Source organism: Nerophis ophidion, linkage group LG08 (assembly GCF_033978795.1).
Source record: "Nerophis ophidion isolate RoL-2023_Sa linkage group LG08, RoL_Noph_v1.0, whole genome shotgun sequence".
NCBI lineage: Eukaryota > Metazoa > Chordata > Actinopteri > Syngnathiformes > Syngnathidae > Nerophis > Nerophis ophidion.
Window position 1 is genome coordinate 69565717 of NC_084618.1, and position 12216 is coordinate 69577932.

The window sequence follows — 12216 nt, forward strand, 5'->3', positions numbered from 1 at the left end:
CCTATTTATCAGACAGTTAAAAACTTGTCAAGGCAAGTTTGTTTTGCGGAGCAGCAGATTGTTCCTGTCAAGTAGAGCAGTGGTCCCCAACCACCGGGCTGCAGAATAATTTTTTATAAAAAAAAAATATATATATTTATATATATTTTTTTATTTATTTATTTATTAAATCAACATAAAAAACACAATATACACTTACAATTAGTGCACCAACCACAAAAACCTCCCTTTTTCATGACAAAAACGTCCCAAAGAAGAAAAAAAAATTTAAAAATTGAACCAACACAAAATGCCAACAGAAAAGCTCCCGCATAACACATTACAACACAATTTGTGGATATTATACGAACAACCATGCACCATAAAAAATCTGAATTACACCCATTGAAATCCATTACAAAGCATGATGGGAAAATGCAAAACACTATCACCACACATGCATTTATGGCACATTTTAGCTGCTTGATATTTCTGATTGACTACAAAACTTTAATGAGGTTGTCATTAATGAAAATTTTGATGATTGTAGACTTGTGTTTTTGCAGTAGATCCTGAAAAACAGCAGACCTCTCCTGTCATGTAAATAGTATTTGAAAAGCTGTTTCCTCTCCTAAAAACAGCAAAAGGATTTTGCTGTAGGTCCTTTAACAAAGCAGGTAAAAACAGAAGAGTGACCTGCTAAATCGTTGAGTGTTTTTGCAGCAGATGCCGAGAAAAAATGCACAACACTTTTCTTTAAATCAGGTCGTCAGTGGTAGAAACAGGACAGGTCTTATTTTTCGTGTGACTTTAGTAATAAAAAAGGACAACAAAAGGAAACCATTAGTGTAGCTCTTACACAAAGCAACACTATTTTATCAAGTCAGCACCCTCAGATGCTGTTCTCTCCCTGTAAATCTGATTTTATTGCCCACCACTTTGACATTTCATTAAAGCCGCTCCTTTCCAAAGAAAACCTCACCATTAAAAGTGAAATAACCAAAAGTGGAATTCCACGTGCTGTTGAGGTCCAATAGTTTTCAATGATGCTTTCAATCTTGTCTTGCTGTCCATAGTTGATTATGATTTAGTGTGGATGACAGCACACAAAGCATTTCAGTGTGGTAATTCCCTTTTTTGTGCCTATGATGTCATCTTAAATCTTTATACACCAGCCAAAAACCATCAATCTACTTACTACTGCTTGACCTAATTCCACGTATGACAATATTGTAGATATGGATTGGAAACTATGATGTTGTAATATACTGTAGGTCTTGTAAAAAAAAGAAAAAAGTCCAGCCCACAGCATGTCATTTAACCCCCCACATTGTGTTGGATTGACATGACATTTCTCACACATGCTCTACACAGTGACTTTAGAATGTTTAGGCCAATCATCGCAAAAATTGGTACGCACCTTTAGGGTGCTGACTAAATGGATGGATGGATGGATGGATGGATGGATGGATGGATGGATGGATAGATAGATAGATAGATAGTACTTTATTGATTCCTTCAGGAGAATTAAAATTCCAGCAGCAGTGTACAGAGTTGAGATCAATTTAAAAAAAAATAAAAACTAAATAATGGGGGTTTAAATGGAAAAAAATTGAGAAATATTACAATAAGAATGAAAAATAAAAAGCAACAATGGGAATAAAATTATAACAGTAAAATAATAACAATTAAATAAGACTAGTCATTGTGTGTAAAATTTGAGCAACATCAATCAAAACGTCTGTGCAACTACGGTATTTTTCGGATTATAAATCGCTCCAGAGTATACGTCGCACCGGTCGAAAATGCATAATAAAGAAGGAAAAACATATATTCGTCGCACTGGAGTATAAGTCGCATTTTTTGGGGAAAAATATTTGATAAAATCGAACACCATAGACATTTCAAAGGCAATTTAAAATAAATAAAGAATAGTGAACAACAGGCTGAATAAATGTACGTTATATGACGCATAAATAACCAACTGAGGAGGTGCCTGGTATGTTAACGTAACATATTATGGTAAGAGTCGTTCAAAAAACTATAACATATAAAACATACTATACGTTTACCAAACAATCTGTCACTTCTAATCGATAAATCCCATGAGATCTTCTTCCTCGATGTCGCATCCAAACAACTCTGCCAACTCCAAAGGTATGCGCCACTTCCTCTTGTCGTTTTCTGCTGCCTCCAGCTTGTAATCTGCAGTACATGATTTCCTTTTCGGTGCCATTTTTGTTCAGCCCTTCTCAGTTTTTATAAGTTACCGCCAACGATGAAATGATCCGTTACAATAGCTATGGCAGTAGCACATAGCATATAGCAGTTAGCATTCCATGACCCACAATGCACTTCTGTCATGACCCTCCCCCGCTGAATTCTTATTGGTTGACGTGTGTGTGACGATTGCTGACATTTTCTTCGTCTCTTCCGCGAATTAGATAAATAATATTATTTGATATTTTACGGTAATGTGTTAATAATTTCACACATAAGTCGCTCCGGAGTATATGTCGCACCCCCGGCCAAACTATGAAAAAAACTGCGACTTAATACATTAATTGGCCTTGGACCATTTGTGTAAAATTCAAACAACTTTGAGGAAATCTGTTTTAAATAAAGATGGAATTCCAAAGCACCACCTACCTACAAATGTCCTTTACCGGTATTTATTGTCATGTGAAAAAAATGATGAGTGTATTTTAACAAAGTTCACACTTTTTTATTTATTTAGTATACTTACACCAGGTGTCTGGTACTTTCTGCAGTTGAGTAAATAAAGTTACAATATATATATTTGTAGACCATGGTTACTGTTTAACCATTTACATTAGTGTGCAAATAAAACACAATATTGCTAAGAATGAAGCCATCCTGCAGTTTAACCTATTATGCTTGTCATTTTGTGGAATTCACTAGTAGACGCATATAAAAAACTTGCTCCAAGCACACATTAGCAAGGGTGCACAAAAAAAAAACATACAATATTACTTAATTCCATTAAACACAGTAGTATGGAAAACTACCAATGAAAAGACTTTGAAATATGATGCAGGTAGATAAACGATGAGATAAAGATGGCATACAAATACAGAAGTGGGCTCAGGTGGTTAACCGTAAATCATCAGCTCATGTGTAAACATTGTTGTTTACAAGCCGCTGACATGCCAAAAAACCTGCGGCGCTCCTATTTTAAATAAAAAAAAACAACTGCTTGAAAGTATAGAGCGCCTTGAACCATGTAACAAGCAAGTAGATCTAGTTCTACAAAAGTCACACTGATGTAAAAATCCAGGTATAGCCTTCGAGATGAACTCTGCATGAGGGATTATATGCTACGATGTGAGTGAAGTGAAAGTAGGCAGTTCTTACCCTTTGACTCGTCTGTGTCATCAGCTGCCAGCCGCCTAGGAGAGAGAGACAGACACACATGAGGTCACGCTTGCACACTAAGGTGATGGCAGATATTGCGCAGCTCATACATGCAAACTGCATACTATAGCGGGGAAAAAAGTGGACAGTCGTACGAAAGGCATTCCCACAAACGGACCTTTGCAACCGGTGTAAGAGTGGAGCAAGCGTTCATCTCTATGTAATGTGCGTTAAATATGGATGGAGACAGCAGCTGCCTGTGGGGTAGCAGCACGGATGTAATAGGAGGAGGGACTGCTTTGATTCAAGAACTGTGGTAGACAGATGGGCGGGGTCGGAGGTTACAGAGAAAGACGAGTCACAGGATTATTAGTGGCTACTTCAAACTCAAAGGTCCCGTTAGGTAGTATATGACACCCATTTTTAAATCAATCTCAACGTTTACACAACATTGCAGGGGGATGCACAACTATGCCCAAAACAATAACCATTAGACCCCGAAAGGGACAAGCGGTAGAAAATGGAGGGATGGATGTGTCAGTATTGAAACCACGGCGATTACGTTAGGTAAATCATAGGGGTTTGCGGGGGTTGGGCTAGGCCTTAGGGGCGTGAACCTGACATCATGTAATTCAATGCTTCTTAATTATTTTCTGTTACACCGCCTTTCTCAGCCACAAATGTAAATAATATAATTTGTCTAGAAAATTGTTCTAAGTACACCTCTGCATAACATCGTATCCTTATAAACATTAAACGGGAACTGCATTTTATTTTTTTTAATTGTACCTATTGTTTACAATCATTATAAGAGACAAGAAAACAAAGTTGTTGTTTTTTTGCAGTTAAACATGTAAAAAACAGCTTGTCCTGGGTGGCTAGCAATGTAGCTAATGGGAGCAATCAATTCTACCTCGAAATCACTTTAAAATGCATCTAAAAACCGCTAACAATACTTAATTTACGTGTATAATAACCAAGCTGGGTGACATTGTTATTGTAAGAGCGAACACGGAGGAACTCTTTTTCTAGCGTACTAACACATTGCAACACATTGCCTTGCGTTGGCATTAGCCGCAAAAGCTAGGTACGGCAAGAGATAAGCTAGCTTCTACGTCAGCACCTGAATCGCGTTTGAGTTTGTAATGCAAAACGCAATGCGATAGGACACCCATCTGTACTGACTGAAAAACATGAACAATCATATTACAGTATCTGTAAAGTATTAGTCCACATTTCATGTTTTGTTTGTACACAGCTAGCTAGAAAGCGTATGCACTGTAGTTGTAATAGCAAGCATGACGTGCTGTGTGTATCATGATCAATATTATTGGGACTCACTCGATGGACAGTTGTCTGTTCGGTCCAGCTGGCAGGGAAAGTTTTTTGGGGGGGAAGCACCCCGGGGCGGTATAGCTCGGTTGGTAGAGTGGCCGTGCCAGCAACTTGAGGGATGCAGGTTCGATTCCCGCTTCCGCCATCCTAGTCACTGCCGTTGTGTCCTTGGGCAAGACACTTTACCCACGTGCTCCCAGTGCCACCCACACTGGTTTAAATGTAACTTAGATATTGGGTTTCACTATGTAAAGCGCTTTGAGTCACTAGAGAAAAGCCCTATATAAATATAATTCACTTCACATTTATGTCAAAGTAGCTTGGCTCCAACATCCACATTTACACCGTCAAAAACACGCCGACTTCACTCTCTCAGCTTCAGTCTGCTTCAACGTTTCAGCCTTCCTTCATGCTAACTTTTAGAACCAGCAATTCATCCTACGTATATCAAGGTTCAAAATGATAAAGTTATGAATTCTCATTTTTTCAAAAATAGTCATCTTCGTTGTTTGCTACCAAGTCTGCCATGGTTAGAAAAAACTCGCTTTCCCGAAGTAGGAACACACATTTGTTGTCGAAAATCTGAAGTGGGTTGCTGTGGAAACGGACATAAATGCATTGAGGAAATCAGTTCCGGTAATGCTTAAACTGACCAAAATAGGGTAATACACTTGCAGTGTGTGTATATAACACGTTTATGAAGGGTTTTGAAGTTGTTTAAGGGGCTTTGAAAACTACTTCGGTGATTCCCATTAGCCACATCTTGCAAGTGATTTTTATCATCTTTAGAATCCTGGGGGGAAAAAAAGACGTGTTCTTGTTAGGGCTACCAATGTTTACGCGTTAACGCATGTGATTAATAAAAAATTATATATTGCATTACCATAAATTAATGATAATTAATCATAATGTTTGTTTTGACCGACTCTGTAAGGCAGTGGTTCTCAACCTTTTTTCAGTGACGTACCCCTGTGAACATTTATTTTTAATTCTAGTACCCCCTAATTAGGGGCAAAGCTTTTTCGGTTGAAAAAAAGAGATAAAGGAGTAAAATACAGCACTATTTCATCAGTTTCTGATTTATTAAATTGTATAAAAGTGCAAAATATTGCTCATTTGTAGTGGTCTTTCTTGAACTATTTGGAAAAAAAGATATAAAAATAACTAAAAACTTGTTGAAAAATAAACAAGCGATTCAATTATAAATAAAGATTTCTACACATAGAAGTAATCATCAACTTAAAGTGCCCTCTTTGGGGATTGTAATAGAGATCCATCTGGATTCATCAACTTAATTCTAAACATTTCTTCATAAAAAAATAAATCTTTAACATCAATATTTACGGAACATGTCCACAAAAAATCTAGCTGTCAACACTGAATATTGCATTGTTGTATATTTTTTCACAGTTTATGAACTTACATTCATATTTTCTTGAAGTATCATTCAATAAATATATTTAGAAAGGATTTTTGAATTGTTGCTATTTTTAGAATATTTAAAAAAAAAAATCTCACGTACCCCTTGGCATACCTTCAAGTACCCCCAGGGGTACGCGTACCCCCATTTGAAAACCACTGCTGTAAGGCAGTGGGCATTATGCACAGGCAGTGATCACACCCCACACCAGTGACAGTCAGAGCTTCAAAACAAACATTGATTACATTTGAGATGAAAGTGATGTAATTAATCAGTATTGCAGCAACAAACTTTCTTATCATCCGCGCAAATCAAGTTTAAAATGGCATCTTAAAGCGAAACATGGATTAGAGGATGGCGCCGCTAGCATGAATGCTACTTAGATAGGGTTGCCAACTGTTCCTTGAAAAACTAAATCATTCTGTATTGGGGCAACACGGTGGAACACAGGGGTTAGTGCATGTGCCTCACAAAACGAAGGTCCTGAGTTCAATCCCGGGCTCAAAGTTTGCATGTTCTCCCCGTGACTGTGTGGGTTCCCTCCGGGTACTCCAGCTTCCTCCCACCTCCAAAGACATGCACCTGGGGATAGGTTGATTAGCAACACTAAATGGTCCCTAGTGTGTGAATGTGAGTGTGAATGTTGTCTGTCTGTGTTGGCCCTTTGAGGAGGTGGCGACTTATCCAGGGTGTACACCGCCTTCCACCCAAATGCACCTGAGATAGGCTCCGGCACCCCCCGCGACACCGGTAGCAAATGGATAGATGGAAGTTGCCAACAGAGCAGATTGTTTTGTTTTCATGTTGGGTGTAAAGGTAAATTGTCACATCACACGGCAGTTTTGACTATGCAGTTTTGCTACATTAGCCAATATGCACCGAGCAAGCATCTTGTCAGTGCAGCAGATAACTAAAGTAAGTGTAAAAAAGTTCAAATACAAGTGTTCTGCTGTCTTTTGTTGCAATAAGCACAATATTTATGCAAGCGCGTTTGTTTTATCACTAAGTGCAGTTGGTCCGAGGTAGAGTACAAGTCATCATTCAATGAGGGTATGACACAGCCAGTCTGCATCCTTCGGTAGGAGGAAAGAGATATGTGTCTTGAAACTAAAGTCATTTATTCCACTTTGATGAGCTATGAGTGTGTGTGTGCGATGCTTTTATTTAATGATAAATCACACAATGTAGCATAAAGACAATAATCACACTGAGAGGAGATCTCCTTCATAAATAAAGCACAATTTAAATGTAGCCAGTCGTATTAGTAAAACAAATATCTCACCTCTTTTTGTCACAACAGTTTTCATAGTGATGAAAGTTGGAGACCTGCTCTATCATAAAGTTGTACACTGAATTTATTCTGTTTTAGTTAAACACTTAATTGTGCACTTAATTCTTACTGTGCTGTCGCTAAGTTTGGAGCAAATCAATGACTTGCAGTTCAGTAAAACATTTAGAAAAGATTCCTGCATGACATTCTCACAATACAAAATTGCATTTTTATCCAAATATTGGGGTATTTTCTGAAGGAAATTTGTGATTAGTCAAGATTAATCACACACCTAGTGTGATTAATCACAAACAAATATTTAATCATTAACATTGTTTTTAGTCGATAACAGAAAATATTTCAATTTAACTGAAATAATAAACAAATCTATTATTTCAATTGTAAACATTTTTGACCGACTTGAACCATTTGACACTTAAAAAATAAAATACAAAAAGAAAATAAAGTCAATAAATGAGGTTGAACAAATTCAAATTGACGAGCAACCTTAACTTAGTGCCACACTATATAAAACATTTTAACAACAAAAATGAATGCAACAATTTGTGCTGGTTTTTGTAAAATTAAAAATGAGAAAGTCAACATTAATGGCTACAATGTTCATGTTTTCTAGGTCACAGCTTTTTAGAATTGGGGTCAGAAGCATGATACTGCATGATACCGATAGAGCACACGAGCCATGGCCCTGACATTGCACCGCTACCTCCATTTGGGCCACGCCCTTTTATTTGAGAGGGCTAGATGTACAAACCCCGTTTCCATATGAGTTGGGAAATTGTGTTAGATGTAAATATAAACGGAATACAACGATTTACAAATCATTTTCAACCCATATTCAGTTGAATATGCTACAAAGACAACATATTTGATGTTCAAACTGATAAACATTTTTTTTTGTTGCAAATAATCATTAACTCTTGAATTTGATGCCAGCAACAGGTGACAAAGAAGTTGGGAAAGGTGGCAATAAATACTGATAAAGTAGAGGAATGCTCATCAAACACTTATTTGGAACATCCCACAGGTGTGCAGGGTAATTGGGAACTGGTGTGTGCCATGATTGGGTATAAAAACAGCTTTCCAAAAAATGCTCAGTCTTTCACAAGAAAGGATGGGGCGAGGTACACCCCTTTGTCCACACCTGCGTGAGCAAATAGTCAAACAGTTTAAGAACAACATTTCTCAAAGTGCAATTGCAAGAAATGTAGGGATTTCAACATCTACGGTCCATAATATCATCAAAAGGTTCCGAGAACCTGGAAAAATCACTCCACGTAAGTGGCATGGCCGGAAACCAACATTGAATGACCGTGACCTTCAATCCTTCAGACGGAACTGTATCAAAAATCGACATCAATCTCTATAGGATATCACCACATGGGCTCAGGAACACTTCAGAAAACCTCTGTCACTAAACACAGTTTGTCCCTACATCTGTACAGTAAGTGCGAGTTAAAGCTCTACTATGCAAAGCGAAAGCCATTTATCAACAACATCCAGAAACGCCGCGGGCTTCTCTGGGCCCGAGATCATCTAAGAAACGTGTTCTGTGGTCTGACGAGTCCACATTTTAAATTGTATTTGGAAATATTCGACATTGTGTCATCCGGACCAAAGGGGAAGCGAACCATCCAGACTCTTATCGATGCAAAGTTCAAAAGCCAGCATCTGTGATGGTATGGGGGTGCATTAGTGCCCAAGGCATGGGTAACTTGCACATCTGTGAAGGCACCAATAATGCTGAAAGGTACATACAGGTTTTGCAACAACATATGCTGCCATCTAAGCGCCGTCTTTTTCATGGACGCCCCTGCTCATTTCAGCAAGACAATGCCAAGCCACATTCAGCACGTGTTACAACAGCTTGGCTTCGTAAAAAAAGAGTGCGGGTATTTTCCTGTCCCGCCTGCAGTCCAGACCGGTCTCCCATCGAAAATGTGTGGCGCATTATGAAGCGTAAAATACGACAGCGGAGACCCTGGACTGTTGAACGACTGAAGCTCTACATAAAACAGGAATGGGAAAGAATTCCACTTACAAAGCTTCAACAATTAATTTCCTCAGTTCACAAACGTTTATTGAGTGTTGTTAAAAGAAAAGGTGATGTAACACAGTGGTGAACATGCCCTTTCCCAACTACTTTGGCACGTGTTGCAGCCATGAAATTCCGAGTCAATTATTACTTGCAAAAAAAAAAAGTTTATGAGTTTGAACATCAAATATCTTGTATTTGTAGTGCGTTAATTGAATATGGGTTGAAAAGGATTTGCAAATCATTGTATTCTGTTTATATTTACATCTAACACAAATTCCCAACTCATATGGAAACGGGGTTTGTAATTTGAAATTAAATAGTCTTAAAAAAGGCTATAGTTATGTTATCTGTATATTTAAAGACAACTATTTGTGTTTTTGTGAAATTGTAGGAATACATTTTCAGGTTTTTCTCATTACATGATTGCTTCAGCTCTATTTATCCATTTTTAATATTTTTTGGGGTGGCACAAAAAAGTTTGCGCATCATCAATTGGAATCATACCTGCGATCATTTGTAGTGTGAAACATGTTTGTTAAATGACAAAATACAAACATATAGATTATCTAGTGTAATAATTTTACTTACATGAAAAAAAATCATTCAATGTGCAATTACATTCCCACAATACCTGTATTTATAATGTGCATTAAATTCATACGGAGAGGACGTCTTACCAGAACACACGCGAAAAATGTTTGGCACTCCATGGAAAAGAGTCACCAGGCTCAACAGCCGTGCAGCCTTTGATGCACTCCATGGAAGTGAAACAAAACAAAAGAGGTCAGAGCTCCAGGTCATGGAGCTCTGTGCCCATACACAGTAGCCTTTGGCGTGGGCGCAGGAGGCTTCACAGGGCTTTAAGATGAGTAGCTGTTGCTTTTTTTTTTTTTTTTTCTCACCTTTGCGGGCTATGAAAGTGCTTGATTTTATATATAGTGTAGCTTGCTTTGAATGTTAAAATTTAAAGCGATTACACTCACGTAATAGTGGCAGCAAAAATTGTTTGTATTCTGTCACGTGACTTCTTCCCGAAAGTGAAAACTGTGGTCGTCAACTAAGCCAGATGGGCTTAGATCTTCCTGCAAATACGAGCAAAAAAATTAAACTAATGGTATCAAGGACTATCCGTTGGTGGAGTTCCCAGACATATCTAAGTATCTTGTGCTCCAGACTTCATTTTCAACGGAAAAACAGATGAAAGCTTGGAAAAGAGACCTACAACTTCTTAATACTGCAAGGACATTGGTAAGGTTGCATTTCATCATTTAACTTTGTGTCTTGATACCTGTGATTGCATATCCATTTAACAAACTAACAATTACTGAGTCATCTTCATATTTGATTTTTGTCCTGTTGTCTCAAGTACTCTTGACACATGTGTACAAAATAAACAAGAGTGGAAAGGTGGAAGTAGCTTTCCGGACAAAACATTATTGACTGTGAATTTCTGATTTCTGTTTGGTAAAAATTCCAAATACAAACATTCTTAAGAAAATTGTTTAATGGGAAATACTAAACAAGTAAAGTATATTACAAATATATCACAAATCTTTAATGAAGTGATCAGTGCAAACTTGTGGGGTTTTTCAAATCTGCTACCTTGGACTGGAGTGCTATGTTCAAGAGCCACTTTTGTTGTCATCATTTCCTAAAATCTTGCACTCTTCCGCTCTTCTTGAATTGCTCTCAAGGAACTCTGAAGAAACTTTTATCCTTTTTGCACTTCGAATGGATTGTACAGCCAAAAACAATGCAAGCAAAGGGCATTTTTCTCTGTGAAAGGCTAAATGGCGCCTAGTACCCATAGAAAACAGAAGTAGCTTGACCACCACGCATATTTTATTGATCCGTACATGACGTCATGTAAACCCAAGCAATTGTAAATATGATTAAAATGTGATTAATTGTGCAGCTCTATAATAGTGTATTAAAAATTAGTTATTTGAAATGTCGCGTTGATATTAGAACTTAGACCACAGGTGTCAAACTCAAGACCCAGAGGCCAGATCTGGCCCGCCACATCAATTTCTGTGGCCCCCGAAACGGTGGAAATAATGTGTTAATAAAGTACCTTATGTTCTTAATAAATGTATTACAAAAATAAATGTACTTTGTGCAATTACATATATTTATACTTTAATCATTCACTAATAATAAAACAAAATATTATCATCATACATCTCAAAACAATGTTTTTGTTTGAATAAAGATAGAACATACTTAAATATCTGCTTGACTTATGATTTTAATCCAACAAATTCTGCATGATAGAAATTTACAGTAACATTTTTTACAGTAAAATCCACTTTTGTACTGTTACTCAGTAATGCACTATAATAACAACAACCGTAGATTTTACAGTATAAAAAACTAGCATGGAAAAATGGTGGTACCGTTTTCCATTCCCTTCAATTTTATTCCATTTATTTATTTTATATGGTGTAAAAAGAACAAAAAACTGCAAATATTATGGTCAAATTGTGGCAACCGAGCGGCCAGTTTTTAACAGTACAATTAAGAGATTTTGTTTTATACGGCGTACATAAAAAAGGACTTAATAATCAAACACATAGACAATTATAACACATTTTATATATACACTTTTGTATCCATACTGTATGTTATTCACTGTTAAAATTGGCATAACTGCGATGTGGCCCTTAATGAAAAAGAGTTTGACACACCTGATTTAGACATTTTAATTGTGCTTTTAGTGAGTGTTTTGTGTGTCTGTAACCTTAAAGCAAACGAACTGTGGTTTAAAAAGATAAAAATAAA

The 12216-nt window shown here is 37.1% G+C and overlaps 1 protein-coding gene across 3 annotated transcripts in view; it reads right to left on the reverse strand.

Annotated features, from left to right (window-relative positions):
* svild (supervillin d) overlaps window positions 1-12216 on the reverse strand; it is a 115340-nt gene that overhangs the window by 55832 nt on the left and 47292 nt on the right. For 2 of the 3 annotated variants that reach the window (XM_061909574.1, XM_061909572.1), the window contains exon 3: window positions 3355-3389. In XM_061909574.1, coding sequence (XP_061765558.1) covers window positions 3355-3389 — 35 coding nt within the window. Of the gene's footprint in view, window positions 1-3354; window positions 3390-3464; window positions 3484-12216 lie in introns of those variants that run through there. The other variant, XM_061909575.1, reaches the window with a different exon arrangement.